At 44.1% G+C, this 21,922-nt stretch overlaps 1 protein-coding gene and 1 long non-coding RNA gene across 10 annotated transcripts in view; one reads left to right on the top strand and one right to left on the bottom strand.

Annotated features, from left to right (window-relative positions):
* The window catches only part of ARHGEF10 (Rho guanine nucleotide exchange factor 10), a 91,953-nt gene extending 79,642 nt beyond the window's left edge, over nucleotides 1-12,311 (top strand). For all 9 annotated transcript variants that reach the window (XM_083729929.1, XM_083729923.1, XM_083729928.1 and 6 more), the window contains 2 exons: nucleotides 7,720-7,842; nucleotides 11,297-12,311. In XM_083729929.1, the coding sequence (XP_083586055.1) occupies nucleotides 7,720-7,842; nucleotides 11,297-11,817 (644 nt within the window). In that variant the 3' untranslated portion in view covers nucleotides 11,818-12,311. The remainder of the gene's footprint in view (nucleotides 1-7,719; nucleotides 7,843-11,296) is intronic.
* Nucleotides 12,101-13,308, bottom strand: LOC310840747. Its single transcript, XR_014562083.1, has 2 exons — nucleotides 13,148-13,308; nucleotides 12,101-12,360 (listed from the first exon to the last, which is right to left on the bottom strand). It is a non-coding gene; the product is annotated as an uncharacterized lncRNA (long non-coding RNA).
* Between the last annotated feature and the right edge of the window lie 8,614 nt (nucleotides 13,309-21,922).

Raw genomic sequence — 21,922 nt, 5'->3', positions numbered from 1 at the left:
TGTTAAAATAAACTTAGTCCTACCGGTTTGGTCAGTCGTTTCTCCCTCTGAACGCTGAGAAGGGTCAATAATGCAAAACAGGTGCTTCAAAGTAATCTTAAGTACGCGCGTTGCTCCTAATGTGATACATGCATTCATTTTATCCACATGCCTTTCCTGTTCATATAGAAAGGAGATTTGATTTTACAATTTTTGTATTCAAAGGAGCACTAGGGAAAGGAGAGCAAACTCTTCTTCCCTCTCCCACTTTGCTCTGCTTTGCTCTGTTGCTTTAACCACTTTCCTCTGAACTGGACTCCTTTCCAGTATCTGAACTGGGGCGAGAAAGAACTGTTTGAAGCAAGGGGTGGCTAATCTTGAGGCCCTCCGGATGTTGTTGAACTTACAATTCCCATCAGCAACAGGTGGTAGCAGTTAATCCAACAACATCTGGAGGGCCTCAGAATAAGCCACCCTTGACCTAAAGCAACAAGGCTACTGCAGGGCGGTTGGGAGAGATGGGAGATTTTGCTCTCTCCTACTGGCATGCTCATTTTCACTGAAAATTTGAGAACCCGCTCCGTCCCTGTGTTTATATGTGAGCAGGGCAAACAGTTGCCTCTTCAGGTTAGTTTAACTCTCTGTGCAAGTGGCGGCATGCTCTGTTTCACTAGCACAGTGTTTCACATACTTAGGTCTCCAGCTGTTTTTGGACTACAATGCCTATCATCCCTGACCTCTGATTTTGCTAGCTAGGGATGAAGGGAATTGTAGTCCAAAAGCAGCTGGAGACCCACGTTTGGGAGACACTGCGCTCATCAGATTGTCTGTTTGGTAATATATTTGTAAACCTCCAGCTAGTGTAGCCAACAGGCTAAAAATTATAGCTGTAAACGTGTCACCAATATTTTCCTATATTGTGAGAGAAACATGCAGCGGCAGTGTCTGTGAGCTTAGTTTTTTATTGCCGTAAATGCCTGTTGCTCTGCAGGGGGAGAATATTTCACTGAGGTAGCATCTGGCAAAAGCAAACCTGTGCCCAGGGGTGGAGTGTGATGGCTTTTAGCATCTAAATGAATGAATGGAAATTTTTAAAATAACCTATACAGCTTCGTTTTGCTTTTGTGCAAGAGGGTGAATGGTGGGTTAGAACCTCCTTTCTGCCTAATTTCCTCTAAACTAAAGCTCTAAAGCAAGAGGTCCTTAAACTGTAACAGATTCTTACTACTCTCTTGGGGAAACACCAAAGGAAGGGGCACGCTGTCACGTAAACCTGGCCGTGGTATACTTGAGTTTCTTTATTCATTACACCTGTGCCCTTGCTCTTCCTTCAAATAATTACACACTGGCTTACAAATGGATTCCAGGTGGCTTCTCAGCCAGGCAATTTACAGGGTGAGACCTGCTTAACTCCAGCCATACCACAGAACCATCACTTACTTTTGGACAATTCCTTGGGCTCTAGTGCTCTTGAGTTGACATAATTTTAAATATACTGTATTTTTCGTCCCATAGGACGCTCCGTCCCATAGAACGCACCTACTTTTTGGGGGGGGGGAATAAAGGGGAAAAAAATTTCCTTTATTTTCCCCCCAAAACCAGGTCGGGGAACAGTGGGATGGAGGCGCTGCGCCTCCCCGCTGTCCCCCGAGCTTGTGGGGCTGGCCGATGTCTGGCGCGCGGGGCGCTCTGCTTCAGGGCGCCCCGCCCGCCGGGCGGCAGGCTGCTATCCGCAGCGTGGGGAGCCCTGCGGGGAACTCCTGCAGGGCTCCCCACGCTGCGGATGTCTGTCCGGCGCGCCGGGCGCTCTACTTCAGGGCGCCCCGCCTGTCGGGTGGCAGGCTGCGGACACATGTGCGAAGCACGGGGCGTCCTCCAAAGGGCGCCCCGTGCTCCGCGCTGCAGGCTGCCGCCTGCAAGCCTTGCGCACCCGGGGGGGGGAGTTCCCCCGGGCACGCAAGGCTTGCGGATAGCTTCCTGGAGCCTGGAGAGCGAGAGGTGTCGGTGTGCACCGACGCCTCTCGCTCTCCAGGCTTCAGCGAAAGCCTGCATTTGCCCCATAGGACGCACACACATTTCCCCTTCATTTTTGGAGGGGAAAAAGTGTGTCCTATAGGGTGAAAAATACGGTAACTCGGCAACTCTACCCCATTTCTCCTTGAATAACTGGAGCAATTTCATGAATTTAATTTGACCTGCCATTTATCCTCAGCTGAGCTGCAGATAGCAAGGTGCACCAGTGTGGAGTTTTAAGATATTTGGAAGAATCAGGGATGCTTAACTATAGTTTTCGGAACAGTAAATCTTAACTCCTTTTCACTCATGCCTGTTGCACTGATCTGAACAGCCCAAGCTTAATCATAGGAATTTTGTTATAAAGCCCATGTTGCCATGAACTCTGGGCTTTTTACATTTCAATGTAATTTTTTATTATTCAGTAAATGGTATTTTTATTCATTATGAAGCTAACATTTCCCCCAGTGCTTACATGGGATTTCATAAAACATAATCCTTTCAGAACAATTCCGCTGACTGAAGAAATTCTTGATTTGTTCCTTTAACAACTGATGACAGCTTAGCTATGTAACAAAGCAATTTCCATTATTTACCTTGTTGTGTGACATGTGTTTCCTGCAAACTGAAGGGGGACAGGAAAGTGTACCATTTCCTCAGTAGAGGGAGAGTAGTGCAACAAAAACATCATTGCAATAGGCCCTAACTCTGCCAGAAGATAAAAATGCCTTCATTAATGGAAGAATGACTAAATAGGAGCGTGGATTTTGGACAGTTATAAAATGTACAGACATGTAGGCTAGGTGATTTGCAAAGTCCAAGAGTTTTCTTCAGCGAGAAGAATCAAACAGCAAGAACAGATAATTTGGAAGTGCCCTAAGATTCTCCTTCAAATACTTTTTGGAACTAGGCTGATACTGTGCAGTTCACTCTCTAAGATTATCACTGAAGGAAAAGTTCAACTTTAAACCTTTGTTGTTGTTGTTTAGTCGTTTAGTCGTGTCCGACTCTTCGTGACCCCATGGACCAGAGCACGCCAAGCACTCCTGTCTTCCACTGCCTCCCGCAGTTTAGTCAAACTCATGCTGGTAGCTTCGAGAACGCTGTCCAACCATCTCGTCCTCTGTCGTCCCCTTCTCCTTGTGCCCTCCATCTTTCCCAACATCAGGGTTTTTTCCAGCGAGTCTTCTCTTCTCCCCAGGTAGCCAAAGTACTGGAGCCTCAGCTTCAGGATCTGTCCTTCCAGTGAGCACTCAGGGCTGATTTCCTTAAGAATGGAGAGGTTTGATCTTCTTGCAGTCCATGGGACTCTCAAGCGTCTCCTTCAGCACCATAATTCAAAAGCATCAATTCTTCGGCGATCAGCCTTCTTTATGGTCCAGCTCTCACTTCCATATATCACTACTGGGAAAACCATAGCTTTAACTATACATCACAAGGCAGTGATCCACAAAGGAGACTTTAAACCTAGGTGTCAATAAATGGCATGCCAGCTGATGCAGCACAGTAGCTTACGCAGTGCGTTGGGAAGAAGAGCCTGATTCAGATTTTTGTCAATTTCATTGTTGACATTTCCGCGGTTCTGGTTGTCTGTAAGGATTCTTGTTGCAGATCTGGTATTGTAAAGGGTTACTGAGATGATGCATGTGAAGCACTTTGAATAATTGATTAGCGTTCAGTTTATTTGTATAAATTATAGTAACAAAGAGTCTCATTTGGAAAGTGTGCTTTTTATATAGCTCTAAGTGACAGAATGGCCCAGTTTTTCAAAAATTCCAAAATGAGATCATGTAAGTACATAGTTGTGCCCATGTCCACCTTTATGTCAATGGACCTGCTGAGTAAAAAATTACATTCTTATCTTCTTGATATCAGCTCCATTATTTGATGCAATGTAACATGAATAAGACGTATCCATTCTTAACGAAATCAGCCCTGAGTGCTCACTGGAAGGACAGATCGTGAAGCTGAGGCTCCAGTACTTTGGCCACCTCATGAGAAGAGAAGACTCCCTGGAAAAGACCCTGATGTTGGGAAAGATGGAGGGCACAAGGAGAAGGGGACGACAGAGGACGAGATGGTTGGATAGTGTTCTCGAAGCTACAAACATGAGTTTGACCAAACTGCAGGAGGCAGTGGAAGACAGGAGTGCCTGGCGTGCTCTGGTCCATGGGGTCCCGAAGAGTTGGACACGACTAAACGACTAAACAACAACAACATGAATAATTTGTTGTAGGGTTGAGCTTTACAACAATTATTAATTGTCCAAGTCCTGTGTGGGATAAATTTATCCCAAAGTGAGCTCATTATGAGCTGTTGATGATCATAAATTGAATTGATCAGGAACCATTTTTGAGAAATGCAAACAGAATGATAATTTGAAAAGCTTCTCACTCTCTGACCATGTGCACTTAATATGGAGAAGTACAGAACAATCATGTTGCACATCTACCATCCTATGATGATTTTATATTGTGTTAGAAGTTCACATCCCCAAACAGGTGTTTCCTCATTTCCCAGTTGTTCCATTGCTTCAAGAGCAGAGGATTTCCGTTTGACCTCACCTCCGATTGTTTATTTCCTTCTGCATTCAAGATGTTAGATTCCTGGATAATCACTTGCAATCTTCACATGTGGAAACAATGTTTTCTCAGTGGTGCAAGCCAGCACTTAGGCATTTCTGAAGCACTGCTGTGCCATGCTGGGACTCTATTCTTGCCCTGTTGCCATCATGTTAATGCTGTCAAAGTGCTGAAGATTAGCAATAGCAACATATTAGCAACATATCCACACAAGATTAGCAACATATCCACACATATTTTCAAAACCCTGTAGGCAGATGACAAACAACCAAAGATGAAGTTTTGTATAACTGGTTTCTGTGTGTGTGTGTTTTGTTACTGGAAGCTGGTAAAGCACACCTTTCACACTTCTCTGTGTAGATACAGGTAGGTAGCCATGCTGGTCTGCCGTAGTCAAAGCAAATGCACACGAAAGCTCATACCAATAACAAATTTAGTTGGTCTCTAAGGTGTTACTGTAATGATTTTTTGATTTTTAAAATTTTTACTTCTCTGTGTAGTTGTTGCAGCCTCATTCCCACCAAAAACGTTTTGCAAGGATTTCTTGTAGCCACCACATCCTCTGCCCCATTTTGTAAGGGAGACATTTGCCATGTCAACCCTAATAAGTCATAAAAAGGTAAAGGTAAAGGGACCCCTGACCATTAGGTCCAGTCGTGGCCGACTCTGGGGTTGCGGTGCTCATCTCGCTTTATTGGCCGAGGGAGCCGGCGTACAGCTTCAGGGTCATGTGGCCAGCATGACTAAGCCGCTTCTGGAGAACCAGAGCAGCGCACGGAAACGCCATTTACCTTCCCACCGGAGTGGTACCTATTTATCTACTTGCACTTTGACGTGCTTTCAAACTGCTAGGTTGACAGGAGCAGGGACTGAGCAACGGAAGCTCACCCCGTCACGGGGATTCAAACCGCCAACCTTCTGATTGGCAAGTCCTAGGCTCTGTGGTTTAACCCACAGCGCCACCTGCATCCCTAATAAGTCATAAGAAGATCCCAGTTGCATGAGACCAAAGGCCCATGCAGTCCAGCATTCTTTTCTCACAGTGGCTGGTCAGAAGCCTATGAGAAGCCTATAAACAGAATCCCCAGCAATCGGTACTTGGCAATGATGGTAGAACATAGCCATCATGGGTAGTGGCCATTGAGAACCTTGTCCTCCATGAGTCTTTCCCATCCTATCATGCAATACAACCAGATTCAGCACTTTGGCCATGGCTCAGGCTGAAAAATTGTGTGACCAGGTTATTTATTTCCTAGTATCACTTGTACAATCGTTTGGCTTCCTTGAGGTGGTCAAAAAGGTCATGCAGTAGCATTTAATTTTATAACAAAGCAGCTCACTGGCAGTAAAAGTAGGAGCTGCTTTGTTATAAGTTTGCTTTGAAACTGAACAGTTTGGCATCCTAGCTACCATCGCTATGTCAGGGCGGGTAGAGGGAGCAAGTCACCAGTAACTGACAAGCTGTCAGTGATGTTAACTCCTTATTCAGAAAAACAGAGCAGTTTAGGCCTAGTGAGCACAGCAACTGTTCCCAGTAGATCTTGCCCCATGAAGCAGTTGCAAGGACTAAAATTCCCCGCCTTCTCCCAGCTTTCTTCCTCCTCCAATTTCTTCCCAAGCAATCTGAGGTTCCTTCATCTCACCTGTCTCTGAGAGCCAGTGTGGTGTAGTGGTTAAGAGCAGTAGACTCGTAATCTGGTGAACCAGGTTCGCATCTCTGCTCCTCCACATGCAGCTGCTGGGTGACCTTGGGCTAGTCACACTTATTTGAAGTCTTTCAGCCCCACTCACCTCACAGAGTGTTTGTTGTGGGAGAGGAAGGGAAAGGAGAATGTTAGCTGCTTTGAGACTCCTTAGGGTAGTGATAAAGCGGGATATCAAAACCAAACTACTACTCCTACTCCTACTCCTCCTCCTCCTCCTCCTCCTCTTCTTCTTCTTCTTCTTCTGCATACCTCTTTGAGTGATTAGATAAGCATTTACATGCCAAGAAAATAATGGCATGGTTCCATTCAGTGTGGTTTGGGGTTTTTTTTAGTGGTGGGGGTGGGGAGCAGGTTGTACCAGGCATTAACACTGTAAGGGGTTGGACTCGATGGCCCTTGTGGTCTCTTCCAACTCTATGATTCTAAGTATTTTGTTTCTTAAGAATTATATATAATATATTATAATTTGTGTTTGTTTATTTTGACATTTAAAAACAACTCTAGGCTGGAGCTTCTGGCAATATTTGGGAGGTCTAATAACTTCAACCTGACAGATGCCTTCCCCTTTTGTCTTCTTTCCAGCTGTGATCAACTTAGTGTCATTCACCTTTTGGCTAGAAGGGCAGACTTTTCAGATTCATCCAAGGCTACCCCCTCTGATATGTTCTGATGGAGCATTCAGGCATTCTGTGCCAGAGAGAGCCAGCATTATCCCTTTCATTAATATTTTACTGTTTTGATATCCATCCTTAAGCGATGCACCAGTAATTTCCCTTTAAATACAATACGAAATGTGTGGTTCTACCTTTAAAAAAGATTCGAGACTCAAATATGTAGTTTCACACAAATCGTTTTGCACAACATGGTGCAAAGCAGGTTCACTGCTTCACATTTGCAGGTTGAGGAAGGAAAGGCTTAAAAATACATCTTCTAAAGTAGCTGAATATGCATGAGTAAAGATATATCTCCTTTTTAAAAAGGACTTCATCAGAATTATATAACTGTGAACTACGCATTTACACAATTGCTTCATTGTGCAATGAATAAACCCCATGAGTCTGATGTTAAAAAAAATGGATTGCTTAGGTTGGGATAGTCTTAGTCTGAACTAGAAGTTCTGGACAAAGAGAAGAGAGCACACACTTGCTAGGTCTTCATTTGTGACAAAATTTGAAAGTTAGTATAAGGTAGGGTCTACAACACTTAAAGCAGGTTTTTAAAAAATGTTTTGTTTACAGCAAGCTCAATTTTATAATAGATTGTTTTCTTGTTTGTTTTATTCATTTTTAAGGTGTTCTTCTATGTGATCTTTATCTTCTCACCCACCTTAGAAGGGCTGTTGTCCTTAAAGATGGCCTAAATATATTTTAATTAAAAGATAAGTAAATAAATGCAATATCTTGCTTTTGGAGTAACTTTGTACCTTCTCAATCTTATAGGGCAGCAGCGTGTTTCTGTGACCAGCCTCCTGGTTTGCCATGGCTTGTTATTGGTTGGGACAAATCTTGGGATAATAGTAGCACTCCCAGTTCCTCGTTTGCAAGGAATTCCCAAAGTAACTGGTAAGTAAAATGACTATTATTATTACCTTTATATCCTGTGTTTTCCTGCAAGGAGCTCAAGGTGGCAAGCATAGTTCTGTTGAGATTTCCATTCCACCTTAAGGAGCAGATGTGTGGAACTGTTGCATGTCACATGTCTGTTTACATTCCAGCACAGCTTTCTGGGAACTTCCTTTGTGTATAGCTTTTGCTTTTCCCATTCTCTCTGTGAAAACGAGAGAGAGAGACGACATGTTTCTTTGTCCTGATTTATGATGAATAAATCTTCTGATTTATGATGAATAAATCTTCCACAAGCCTCATGCCTATTCTATGTGCACAGTTTGATCTGCTGATAGTGTGCCCTGGCTTTGAAGCCCGGGTCATTGATTTACGTTGGAGCAGAGGTGATGGGTCTTCACAGCAGGACGGCTGGAAGGAGACGGCCCAGCCGGGGCTAGCCAGCTGGCCTCCCGGCCCTCTGCATGTCAACAAGTTCTCCCCTATTTTACCCTCACAACAACCCTGTGAGGTTGGCTAAACTGAGGGAAGGTGATCAGCCCCAGGTCAACCAATGACCTTCATGACTGAATGGAGATTAGATCTGAAATGCTGGATAACTGTGCTTTGGAAGCTGTTCTCACACGCATGCACGACTTACACTGAAACACTAGAGAACATTGTGTGGCTCCTGCAGCAGCTTTTGAACTGAGTATCTGGCGTAAAAATAAACTATAAATACATCTACAGTATATGAAACTCCAAGCACCTATCGGTAATTGTACATGAGTAGGTAAAGGTAAAGGACCCCTGGATGGTTAAGTCCAGTCAAAGGTGACTATGGGGTTGTGGCGCTCATCTCGCTTTCAGGCTGAGGGAGCCAGCGTTTGTCCACAGACAGTTTTCCAGGTCATGTGGCCAGCATGACTAAACTGCTACTGGCACACGGAGGACCGTGACAAGTGCCAGAGCACACGGAAATGCAGTTTACTTTCCCACCGCAGCAGTACCTATTTATCTACTTGCACTGGTATGCTTTTGAACTGCTAGGTTGGCAGGAGCTGGGACAGAGCAACGGGAACTCACCCTGCCATGCGGATTCGAACCGCTGACATTCTGATCAGCAAGCCCAAGACGCTCAGTGGTTTAGACCACAGCACCACCCGCGTCCCTGCACATGAGTAAGATGTACTGAATTTGAAGGCTGCGCTTAATAGCCATTGTATTCTTTGAAATCCAAATAAAATTCTGAACCCTAATGCATTGATACTTTATGTTTTGCAGTTTGCTCCCCCCCCCACTCTTATAACTGGTCAACTACTTTTAGCAGCCATATGTTAACAAGTAAAGAAAAATGCCCTGTGGTTTAAAACCCCCTCTTCTTACTCCAGTAAACTATAACAGCTGAACACTCTACAGAATAAATGCCACTGCACTTAAGGATCCTGCATGTTTGAAGCTTTCATCTGGCCTCCCCAGTAAAATATGTTATCTATTTCAGCAAGGCCAGCAGCAATATGTTTATGGGCAACAAGAGTGGAGTATTAAGCTTAATTGGAAAAAAAGGTCTTGGCAGCAGATTGTGGAGAAAGCTAGTAATGTTAAGATAGTGCAAATGCCAACCAAAACATGTCAGCTGATTCCCTTACTCATGCTGTTGTGAAAACAGAGAACAAAGCATGAACTGTACGTCAACTTTGCTCTGCATGTCCTCAATTTTGCTAATTCGTTCTAGATTCATAAGGTAACTCTGGTATATATAATAGGCTGCTTCTGAAAACATTTTGTGCAGCAACAAAAAAAAGCAAAACTGCTGGCATATTCATAAAGCCAAGCAGGGTCTAGTACGGTTTCAAACTGGATGGGGGGGGGGGGACAGTGTGTTGAGATTCTTGCATTCCAGGGGGTTGAACTAGATGAGCCTTAGGGGATCCCTTCCAACTCTACCATTATGTGATTCTGTGAAGGTTTAGTCTTGCTCACCTGTCTTAACCTTGGGAGAGAGTCAGGGCAAGGCTTTGGAGAACAATCAAAAGACTGCAGGAAACCCCTGTCCTGTATATGTAGCAGAATGGACTGTACCATTTCAGACTGCAGCGGATGATCAATTGTTTATGTTTCCCTACACTAAAACCTCCCAGAAAATGGAAAATGACCACAGCAGTCAAAGGTATTTGTCCATTATGGTGTGCTGGTTTTTTGTTTCCCAGGGCGGGGTGTGTGTGTAAATGGAGGGGTACTCAAAACTGGTATTGCTCACCCTCAGTCTGAAATGGTATTGTGCATTTGTTTGCTTTACTATGTGTAGATCCAGGCCTAGGTAATCAGGCAGGAAGGGTAACATCAGGGGGGAAACAATAGAAGGGAGAAGGTACTTGGGAGCACAAGGTCATCATATTGCTCAGCAAGATGGATACAGACCTGCAAGTATTTATTTATAGGCAGCTTGAATCAATGAGTAGAGGTGGACCCAACAGAAGGTAGCAAAGACCAGCAGTGGTATAGCATGGGTTGCCAGTGCCTGAGGCCATGCAGAGATGGTAGATGGGCGGGAGGGAAAAGGATAAAGTATGCATGCACATTCAACTGCCAGGAGATCGCAGCCACAGAGATCAGAAAAGAAGAGCTGCTCTGTTGTCTGGAGAGGTCACTTCCTGGTTCGCATGGAGAAGCCATTTTCAGTGGAGCCCAGTGACGGAAGTACACAACTGTATTGAGGCAGCACCAGATGTTGAATTTTTGCACCCCTAATGATTCACCCCTGGGGCAACCGCCCCTATGCTCCTCACACTACGTCATTGGCAAGCAGCTGTATATATATCTTCCCTGTAGTAAGGTCTCTCCCATAACATTTTAGGTAAGTTTATCATGTGATATGGGACATGGATGGCGCTGTGGGTCAAACACAGAGCCTAGGGCTTGCCGATCAGAAGGTCGGCAGTTCAAATCCCTGCGACAGGGTGAGCTCCCGTTGCTCGGTCCCTGCTCCTGCCAACCTAGCAGTTCAAAAGCACGTCAAAGTGCAAGTAGATAAATAGGGAAGGTAAACGGCGTTTCCGTGCACTGCTCTGGTTCACCAGAAGTGGCTTAGTCATGCTGGCCACATGACCCAGAAGCTGTACACCGGCTCCCTCAGCCAATAAAGTGAGATGAGCGCCACAGCCCCAGAGTCGGTCACGACTGGGCCTAATGATCAGGGGTCCCTTTACCTTTACCTTTACCATGTGATACAGTAGCATCGTATTGAGTTCCCCGCAGTAAATGTTGCGCAATTGCAAAGTAAGTAGTCACCAAACTCATGTTGACTTAACAATATGCAAATGTTATGACTTGGCAAGGTTTTTGTTCTGTAATGTGCAGAGAACCATTTAAAAAATTGTTCTGAGGACTGAATGGCTGGTGAAATTAAGGTCAAGATAATGAGAATTGCTCTTTTTTAAAATGAAGGTGTGTTTTTTTTCTCCCCCGGCTGCAGGAAGAGGAATGGTTTCTTACCATGCACATAACGGCCCAGTTAAGTTCCTTGTAATGGCCTCTGTGACCAACAAGCGAAGCAAAAGCAAAAGCAAATCAAGGCACAGCCTGAGTCGTCCTCGTTCGGGATTGAAAGATGAGGACCAAAAGAACGTTGTTCACAATGAGAGACCTAGTTCTTCTCTGAGCAACCCCAATGACAGTGCTGTTTGGCTGGGAGGCTCAGTAGGGTCCATCGCTCAGAAAAGTGACTTGTCTTCATCTTCTGGGTCCCTGACGTTGTCTCATGGATCAAACACAACTGAGCACAGGCCCGAGGAGAGTGCCGTCTATGAGCTTTTGAAAGAAGTCTCTCTTAGCCAGAGTAGAAAATGTCGATCCAAAGAAGGAAAAGCAGTATCTGTACTGGTCATCTCTGGAGGACAAGGGCACAGAAGAGTGAACAAGAAGTGTAAGCAGCAGCGGCCAGATGAACTGGTTTCGTCTGTGATGGTTTGGCAGATTCCACTATTAAAGATCTAACATCACGGTACATTGTGATTTTGTGAAAGATGTCTGCTTTAGACTCAAATGTGTCTTCATCATGATGAACCTTCATCCAAATAGATTTCTGGTGTCACGTGAAAATGAGTTCTGGGACCAAGTGTCAGTCTTTGCAGAGGTGTGCACACATATGACTAGCTGCATTGAAATCAGTGAGATTGCTTGCTTGAATAAGGTCCTAAAAAATATCATAAGGTGTGCTTGGGTTGAAAATGCTTAGTTCTTAATGGAAATAGGGGGTCTAAGCTACTTATTTTTAAAAAACAACAACAGTTTTGCCATTATTTATATTCAAAAGTTATATCCTAGAGAATACTAAATGAAATGCAAGGATCAAATAGAATTCTACCAGTGGGTCTCCCTTAACAACTTCTTACAAAGCAATATAAATCTTCTATTTTGTCTACTAGCTTAATTCCAGAGGGCATAGGTAAACTTGTAATATATTTCTTCAGACCAAAAGAAAAGAAAAGTGTATTGAGTCAAAAAGTAATTTAGATTTATATCCTTTGAAGCAAACAGCTAATACTATTTTTAATACAAAAAAAATTCCTTCCAGTAGCACCTTAAAGACCAACTAAGTCAGTTCTTGGTATGAGCTTTTGTGTGCATGCACACTTCTTCAGATACACTGAAACAGAAGTTTCCAGACCCTTCTATATAGTGAGAAGGTGGGGAGGGGTATTACTCAGAAGGTTGGTGGGAATGGGTGATTGGCAGATAGCTGTGATGAGCCTGTTGACGACTCTTAACGACTGCAATAGGTCTTACAGGAAGAAGCAAGGGGTGAAAAGGTGAAAAATGGCTTTGTCATGTATAATGAGATAAGAATCCAAGGTCTTTGTTCAGGCCAGGTTTCTCCATGGTTTTAAGTTTGGTGATAAGTTGTAATTCAGCAGCTTCTCTTTCCAGTCTATTTCTGAAATTCCTTTGTAGTAAAACAGCTACTTTGAGATCATGTATAGAATGTCCTGGGAGATTGAAGTGTTCTCCTACTGGTTTCTCTGTCTTATGATTCCTGATGTCCGATTTATGTCCGTGTATTCTTTGGCGTAAGGTCTGACCTGTTTGTCCAATATAGAGAGCTGAAGGACACTGTTGGCATTACTCCAGCCTTCTGAGTAATACCCTTCCCCACCTTCTCACTATATAGAAGGGTCTGGAAACTTCTGTTTCAGTGTATCTGAAGAAGTGTGCATGCACACGAAAGCTCATACCAAGAACTGACTTAGTTGGTCTTTAAGGTGCTACTGGAAGGAATTTTTTTTGTTTTGACTATGGCAGACCAACACGGCTACCTATCTGTAACTGGAACTATTTTTAATGCTCAGTATTAAAAAAAAAATTGCAGAAAATGTTGAGACATAAAACTACGTGGTTTACCCTTTTTACTTATTTAAGTGTGGGGTTTTTGTTTGCTTTTTTTTTAACTGTTTGGTCATTGCCAATAGGTAGAAGAAAATAACATGAATACAGTGGTGCCTCGCAAGACAAAATTAATTCGTTCCGCAAGTTTTTTCTTCTTGCGAGTTTTTCGTCTTGCGAAGCACGGTTTCCCATAGGAATGCATTGAAAATTAATGCGTTCCTATGGAGACCGCTTGCCAGGCTGGCGGTGCGGAGAAGGGCTTTTCTCCCCACCGCAAGCCTTCAGGACAGGTACGGGAACAGAGGGGAAGGCGCGCAGCACTTCTCCTCTGTTCCCGGGGCTTGCGGTGGGAGGAGGGTTTTTCCTCCCCATGCCAACATTCAGAACAGCATTCTGAAAGTTGGCGGTGGCAAGGAAAACCCTCCTCCCACCGCAAGTCTTTAGGACAGCCATCCAAAGGCTGGCGTGGGGAGGAGGTCTCTCCGCCCCACCGCCAGCCTTCGGAGGAGGTCCGAGGACAGTGGGGAAGACGCGCTGCGCTTCCCTGCTGTCCCGGAGATTTCCCTATGGGCTTTCGTCTTGCGAAGGAAGCCCATAGGGAAATTCGTTTTGTGAAGCGCCTCCAAAACGGAAAACCCTTTCGTCTAGCGGGTTTTCCGTCTTGCGAGGCATTTGTCTTGCGGGGCACCACTGTACAGATGTTAGTAGGTACAAATAGTAGTTCATGTTTTGGTGCTCTTTTGTTTATAGCATATTCTGTTGCTGGCAGTAGAATGTGCTCCATTTTATTGTACATGAATAATTGGGGGGGGGGGAATAGTGAAACAAATTATGAGATTATGTATCCATAAAGTAGAGTTCAGCACTATCCAAATACATGAATGTTTGCTAGAAGTGCACATTATTAATGCAAGCTTTGACCTGAAATCAATTGAAGTGTACATTTGCTATGACTACAGGCCAAGCCCGGTGCCTAATATCTATGAAAAGAAGCATTCTATTTACAAGCAATAGGGGCGGGAGGTCATTTTGTTTAGAGCAAGTTTCACAATCCTGTTTTGCTTTATAACTTACATTCCCATTTAGCCGTAATAATGCACACTTGGGATTCAGGTATAGGCAACACAGCAGTCTCCGATGTTGCTATGACTGTTGAGAAATGGTAACAACTTGCAGCCAGCCAACTACAAGACCAGGGCTTTCAACCTCTAGTCCAGAAGTCATGACAGCTGTATGCATTCCTGCAAGTCGTTTCACAAGCGGTGGGCCTCTGTGATGTCTTGAAACCCTCCTGATACTTGACTGTTGCATAATGGAGCCATTTTACGGATCATGTTTGACCAAGCCTCTTAAAACCTCTCAGACAAGTTTATTTGATCAATGATAGCAACCCTTTTTACAGCATGGGAATTTAATAGCAACTGGTGTTGGTGTAACTTGCTGTACCCATGTACTCGGATCTCAGCAGGAATGTTGTATCACTCTGAGGTCACTCCTTGATGCAGGGAGAAGTCCGGTGGGGAAAGTTTGCACTGTATATATATTATGACCATTTACTGTAAGTGTAGATTTAGAATGGCCTTAAGATCATCAGATGATAGGCCCAGGCACTTAACCAAATGGGCAAAATAGGAATGTGGTTTGGGTTTACTTGAGATTGAGCAGAGCTGGATAGAAGGTACTTTGTGATCTACTGCTATATTGCTGGTTGATTTGCAGTGGATGGGCAACCATTTCTGAATCCCAGATGTTTTAACAATTGAAAAGCCCCCTGTCCTCTTTTCTTTCTATATTCGTGGGCAGCTGGCTTCATCCCCGAGCCACTGTTTTGCACATGCTTCCCCAGCTAGTATACCTTGAGCTGTAACAGAAAATAAATGTAGATCCCGCGAGTGTGAAGTCTGCTGCTTACACTTGGCAAAGAGGATGTGAAAGTGGTTCACGCTTCTACATCTGCCAGTAGTGAATTATTGGTGCCTGGGGAGATACGTCACAGCAAAACCTGTAAAACCTGTGTGTTCCATTTGTGGACAAGGAACTAACCACAGACAAGATGCAAGTGCCAATAGCTGGAGCATGGAACTAGATAGTCAGAGATTCAATTGACTCTCACCCCTGCTGTACCTGACAGCAAACAATATCCTAGTGACCCCTTGTGTCCTTTACTGGAGCAATGGGCTGAGATCAACAAAAAGCTGGTGCCATCTATGAAAGCTGGAAATATTAATCACTGTCCCAGCTTGCCAAATCAATTCCTAATAAAAACCCAACCAACCCAGTCTTCCAAATGTACTAGAAGAACTGTTTTTAGGCTTGTGTGCTGCTTTTGGTTTCAAGACATGTTTGAGCACAATGGCTGGTCATTCCTAAAACCAACGTATTTCCATGGACTTGTGTACGCCTTTTCCTTGGACCCACTGTGTGCACCATTCCTTTGGAAAAACCAAAGGAATAACTTCCACTACCATAAACAAGAGCAGGATCGACCTTCTTTCTCATGACGTATGCACCGAATTTACCTGCTTCCGAGATTTATGTAGCTGGTTCAGTTTCCTGCCCTGAATAGCCTTGCTGACTTTTGGTTCCATTCATCCAAAGAGATGTTTAAAAATTCCCTGATCCCTTTGAACTTGCCTTTCTTGAACAACACCCCATCCCCGGGTGCGCAGCACATGCAGAATTGCTTTTGAAACTGAAGGGACTTTTAAAAATAAGTTTGTGCTGTGGCCTTGGGCTCACCTGCTCAAAGGATAAAAAGTTGCAGATTCCGCTAGGCTGTCTCTCTGGATCCCAGCCGCTGACTGCTGCCAAACACAGACTTCTGCAAATCTTCTGAAAGACATTTGCGCTGCTAGGTAGTATGGCAAAGAACAGCTTTAAAGTACCTTATGTAATTGTATATAGATAAAAATGCTAACAAGTAACCAAGTGCAAGATACATTTGCTTTGCGATATATTGCAAACTTTGTGCTATATTGCTTCAGTGTTGGGTGCACACCAGTGGTAATGTACTTCTAGAGCAAACGGGCATATATAAAAATAAATGTGTTGCTAGGTGGACCAGATTTTGCTTCGGCTTCCACTTGCAAGTGCAAAAATCCTAAGAAAAAAATAGGAGGAAGGGAAGAGTGTGCAACCACTATACCGCATTAAATATTTTCTAACATCTAACAGTATGTGTTATAACCTGAGCCATAAGATTTGTATTTATGTCTACAATAAACTCAGAAAAAAATATTTCATAAAGAAAACTGTGAATAAACCATTCCTCAAAACTATATTAACCTTTCTTATTTTATGAGTTAAAAGCCTACAAAAGGGTTTGTGTAGTTTGTTGTGTTCTGGCTGGCAGTGTCCACAAATATATATATATATGTAGCCAGATATTCCAAGCCATTTATTTTAATGCATTGGTGCTTCAATTGCTTATTGTTTACAGTGCAGATCATTACTTGGGAAGCATGGAGGTGCTGATAACAGTGTGGCACTTTTGCAATAATATTTTGCCACATGGTTCCCAAATAGCCCATCCTGGTTTTGGATAGCAGCCCTAACAAATGCATAATAAATGCACCCTCCCTTTTTTTCAAAGCATTTACACAGCCAGGAAGATAAACAAGCCTCGTGAGGACTCTTTGAGCCTGGGGCTGCAAACATGGAATTGGTCAAGTAACCTGGTAGGCTGGATCCATGGCTGATGGGCTGTGTAAAATTGTGCTAATAAGCCAAGAGAGGAGAGATGGCGTATATTGGGATGCCAGCATGATACCCATGTTCTGTGGTGCACATCAAATGTCTCAGTAAATGCCTTTGGCTTAGACTCACTCTGACCCCTTATATGGGATTTGGTATATAAATTTTCCCTTGGCTTTTTTGCTGGCCCATGTAGGACCAGCATGGATAGCTGGCTCAAGTGTTTCCTCCCTTTATAGTCTTGATTTATGGACTACTACTAAAATGAGGCTGCATTTTAAACTGTATTTTAAGCCATATTTTAATTAACTGTTTTTGTGTGGGTTTTTTTTCCCTATTACATTTTATTGTAATTTATATTTGGTGTTAGCTGCCCTCAGCCCGGCCCTGGCCCTGGAGGGCGGGGTATAAATAAATTTTATTATTATTACCTCAAAAATCCATGGTGCAGAAGACGACGTTCTTTCTGCTCAGTTCCTGTTTGTGCAGACCTGGCATCTCCTCCACTGAAAACACACACCCTGCCAATATGCCCACATTTTGTTAGATGCCAGGACTGGGCTCCCTCACATTCTGAAGTGCAAAGAGCCTTCTTTCTCTGAGCAGCAGTGGCTGTTGTAGGCGCCTTTCCCCTCCATTGTTGGGTTAGCTGTGAGGACCACACGATTTTCTGGTCCTGTTTCTTTCCCTACTCTTTTAGGTGTGGCCGCCATTTTGTGCTGCTCCATGTCCCCATGCATTTTCTTTCAGAATAATTTCATAGGTTATGCTGGTGGTGGGAGGGGGGTGTCGCTAACCGTTTTGGGACAGCGTGCAGATTCGGAATTTTTAGGGACTGCTGTGAGACACCTCCAGGTATGAGTAGGTGAACCAGAATATTCAGAATTAGGTTTCTATTATACTGTTGTGATTATTTTTGGAGGGACGGGCAGGCTGTATGCCTGAGCACTCCCCCCTTCAAATTCCTGGATCCAGCATGGATTTAATTCCTGGAATAGCCAGGCTAGCTTCCTGTGGGGTAATGGCCCTCTAAGTATGGGCCATTAAGGTAACAAAGGAAGTGGTTCTGAGCCAGATAGAAAATGGGTGGGCGCCCCTCCCTCAACTTGCTGGTAGTTGGAAAGGCAAAGGCCAGAGTGGAGGGGTGAGAAAGAAGCTAAAAGCAAGGTTGTAGGCTGGGCAGCTGGGAGACAGAGCAGTGCCTGATTTCTGCCAGGAGAGCAAGGCCCTCTTGGGTGTTGATGCTGTGAGCCCTTCCATCATAGGCCCAGGTTGTATATCTGTGTAAATGAACCATATATCATAAAGACAGCACAGTCTCTACTGTCCCTCATTCTAAGGAAACCGAACCCTGGGTAAGCTCCTTGAACCCTGGGGATCTTGCACCGCACAGAGTTTGGGCTGGCATGCAACAATACATTCTATCCACATCCTATGGAAGTGCTACAGGTGACGGCCTTCAGATCACATGCTGACATAAGGCTTCATTGTTGTTTATAGATAGTGTATAGTGGAATATATTAATAGTATAGAGCACAATTCCATTTGCCTCGCAGGATGTCCGCAGAATGAAATATGGGCTTAGTCTTTCCCTATTGAAATCAAAAGGATTATAGTCACAGTTTATCAGTGCTTCTAATTAATGTACAGTTGTACCTCAGAAGTCGAATGGAATTAAAACGTGGCTCCTGCAGCCAATCAGAAGCCACAGAAGTCGCATTGGATGTTCGGGTTCCAAAGAACATTCACAAACCAGAACACTCACTTCTGGGTTTGCGGTGTTCGGGAGGCAAAACGTTCAACTCACAAGGTATTCGGAATCCAAGGTATGACTGTATACTAGCTTCATTCTAATTATATCAGATACTAGCTACTGTATGTCCATTTTCTTACACTAAAAACTTTCTCCCAAACTACTTCAGTTGGCTCTATTTCAAATGGCGGCATTGAAAATTAATGGCATACAATCCTGTGCATGGGTAAAGGTAAAGGGACCCCTGACCATTAGGTCCAGTCGTGGCCGACTCTGGGGTTGCGGGCTCATCTCGCTTTATTGACTGAGGGAGCTGGCGTACAGCTTCCAGGTCATGTGGCCAGCATGACTGAGCTGCTTCTGGCAAACCAGAGCAGTGCACAGAATTGCCGTTTACCTTCCCGCCGGAGTGGTACTTATTTATCTACTTGCACTTCATGTTTTCAAACTGCTAGGTTGGCAGGAGCAGGGACCGAGCAACAGGAGCTCACCCCGTCATGGGGATTTGAACCGCCAGTCTTCTGATCGGAATGGAATGGATTGCAACCTTTAATGAATGCAAATGATTTTCAATAGACAATACAACAAACTCCCCTCCTTCTGAATAGTGGGGGAGGGTTAAACGAAAAAAAAATAAAGGTAAGGGATGCAGAATAGGAAAAGAACCAGGGCATTGGGAAGGAAAGGGGTTAAAGGGTGTTGAGCTGAAGAACCAGGGCATTGGGAAGGAAGGGGTTAAAGGGAGAGGTTGTGGAAGGCTTTGAGGAATGTTGGCTGCAAAGAGAAGACAAACAAGCCAACCCACTGCCACTTTGCAATGATAATCAAGCATCCCTGCACTCACAGAAATTCTGTAACACTGTGAGAATGAGTCAGGAAAATGAAAGCCTCTCTTCCCAGAGGAAAAAAACTGGAGGACAGATTTCAGCACAGCACTACTGTATATAAAAAGACCTGTGGCTCTTCTCATCTCTCCCTCCACCCCTGAACACTACTCCTTCCAGCTTGGGTTGGAAGGCTCCACAAGTCAGATGGGTCAATGTGAGTTCACCAAAGCTAAAAATCAGGTTGTAGAACAGATGTTGATGTCTCATCCGAATGCATGTTTCATGCTTCCCATCACCCAGTATTTTATTGTAGGGTGACTTGGGGGAAATGGAGAAAATCAGGTGTGTAAACTCCAAATGTTTTATATAATGTGAGTGGGTGTTTGTGAACGTGTGTGCTATCTTGACTACTTGGTTTAAAAATAAATAAATGCTGGCTAATGTTTTACTTTAGACTGAGCTTCTGCTCTATAGAAGATCAAGCAAGAGGACTGAACGGTCTGACTTTAAAATGATATCAAGGCATGACCCACTAGAACTGACCATACTGGCTGGTGCTAATGTGAGTTGGAATCCAGCCACATCTGAAGGGCTTCACAGGCTCACCCCCCAAGTGCTAAATCTATACATGGAGAAGGAAGACCAAGATTTAAGTAGCATGTTGGGTGCTTAACATATGACATGCAACCAGAAATGACAGGGGCATAATGGAAAGAACTGTGGGTAGGAAGAATGCACAGAGGTGGCTTTGTTGATAAAGTTCAAGTTCTATTTCTCCTTGTTTTCATAACCTCCCTATACCCACTTACAAGGAATGTCTTCTGGGCTATCATCTGTTGTTTGCTGCTTTTTGCCCGAGAACCTACTAAGCAAACTGATGACCAATCTGTGTACAGTGGATGAATGAGGAAAGGCAATTGATAGTGATGGGAATGACATGCCATGGTTGGGCATGGTCTTGTAGGTAGGCACCGATTCACATGACAACAAGAGGCCTGCTACAAGGTAGCAAGAGACCGGAAAGGAGAATGTGGAAGGCATCCATCACTTTATACAGCCCTAATATTGGAGCACTCTCCGGTTCTTCGGTTGATATCATTTTAAAGTCATGTGGCATGGATAGTAATAATAATAATAATAATAAGCCACTCTGGGCGGCTTCCATAAAAACCAAAAATACAGTAAAATATCACACGTTAAAAACGTCCCTGAACAGGGCTGCCTTAAGATGTCTTCTGAATGTCAGGTTTATCTCTTTGACATCTGGTGGGAGGGCGTTCCACAGGGCGGGCGCCACTACCAAGAAGGCCCTCTGCCTGGTTCCCTGTAGCTTTGCTTCTCGCAATGAGGGAACCGCCAGAAGACGCTCGGCGCTGGACCTCAGCGTCCGGGCAGAATGATGGGGGTGGAGACGCTCCTTCAGGTATACTGGACCGAGGCCGTTTAGGGCTTTAAAGGTCAACACCAACACTTTGAATTGTGCTCGGAAACGTACTGGGATAGTCCAATAACATCTACAATGCCTCCAGTGCCCCTGTTTCAATACTATATAATATTATGGAGAGTGTGTGTGTGTGTGTGTGTGTGTCTGTGTGTGTTCTTATTGTCTCTGGTCTGCTTGTTCAGCATTTCTCCTGCCTATTGGCTATTGCACCAAGTCTTTCTTAGTTGTTTCCATTCCAGTCCATAGACTGCTACAGAGGAATGCAGACTCCTTTATGCATGCACACCTATTGTCACTTGAGGACTGTATTTGTGAATGAGCCCTCATACATCAAACACAAACAAGAACTTTCATCAACATGTCTTCTGGATAGCTCAGTTGGTTAGAACATGGTGCTGAAAGTGCCAAGGCTGCAGGTTCAGTTCCTGTATGGGACAGCAGCATATTCCTGCCTTGCAGTGAGGTTGCACTAGATGATTCTCAGGGTCCCTTCCAACTCTACAATTCTATGACGTCTCCCAAATGCAAGGCTTTTTAGTGGCATCAGTACATTTAGCTGCAGTTTGTTATGTGCTCCTAAGTGTTGTGCAGGCATGTGTAAATGGGCTTTCTCTTGCCATTTGGTTTGTATTAAACTTTTATCTTTGAAAAGAAAAAGAAGCATAGAATAAAAATATAATTCCTTGTATGCCTACCCACACTTCCCCCCCAATTCACCTGTTATTCCCCGTTGTGAGTGGTAATTCGATTTGCCTTTCCTTGATGGGTTGCCGCTCTGCATGATAGACTCCAGGAGCAAAGGTGCCCGGTTAGCATTTGTGGCAATGTTCAGTGATGAGCGGCATGCTTTGATCTGCTGCGACATTTCCTATTCCCTCCCTACCTATTGTCGTTCCATGTCAAACAATGCCAATCACTTCCCCTTTGCGGGGTTTGCTTTTGATTTGCCTTCCTAGCGCACGGAGCCACCCTGTATATGTAGCCAGTATGGTAGCTGTC

The sequence above is a fragment of the Podarcis gaigeae genome (assembly GCF_964106915.1).
Source record: "Podarcis gaigeae genome assembly, chromosome: 3".
Taxonomy (NCBI): Eukaryota; Metazoa; Chordata; class Lepidosauria; order Squamata; family Lacertidae; genus Podarcis; species Podarcis gaigeae.
The sequence above is the reverse complement of the archived record's forward strand: the minus strand, read 5'-3'. Positions and strand labels throughout refer to the sequence as shown.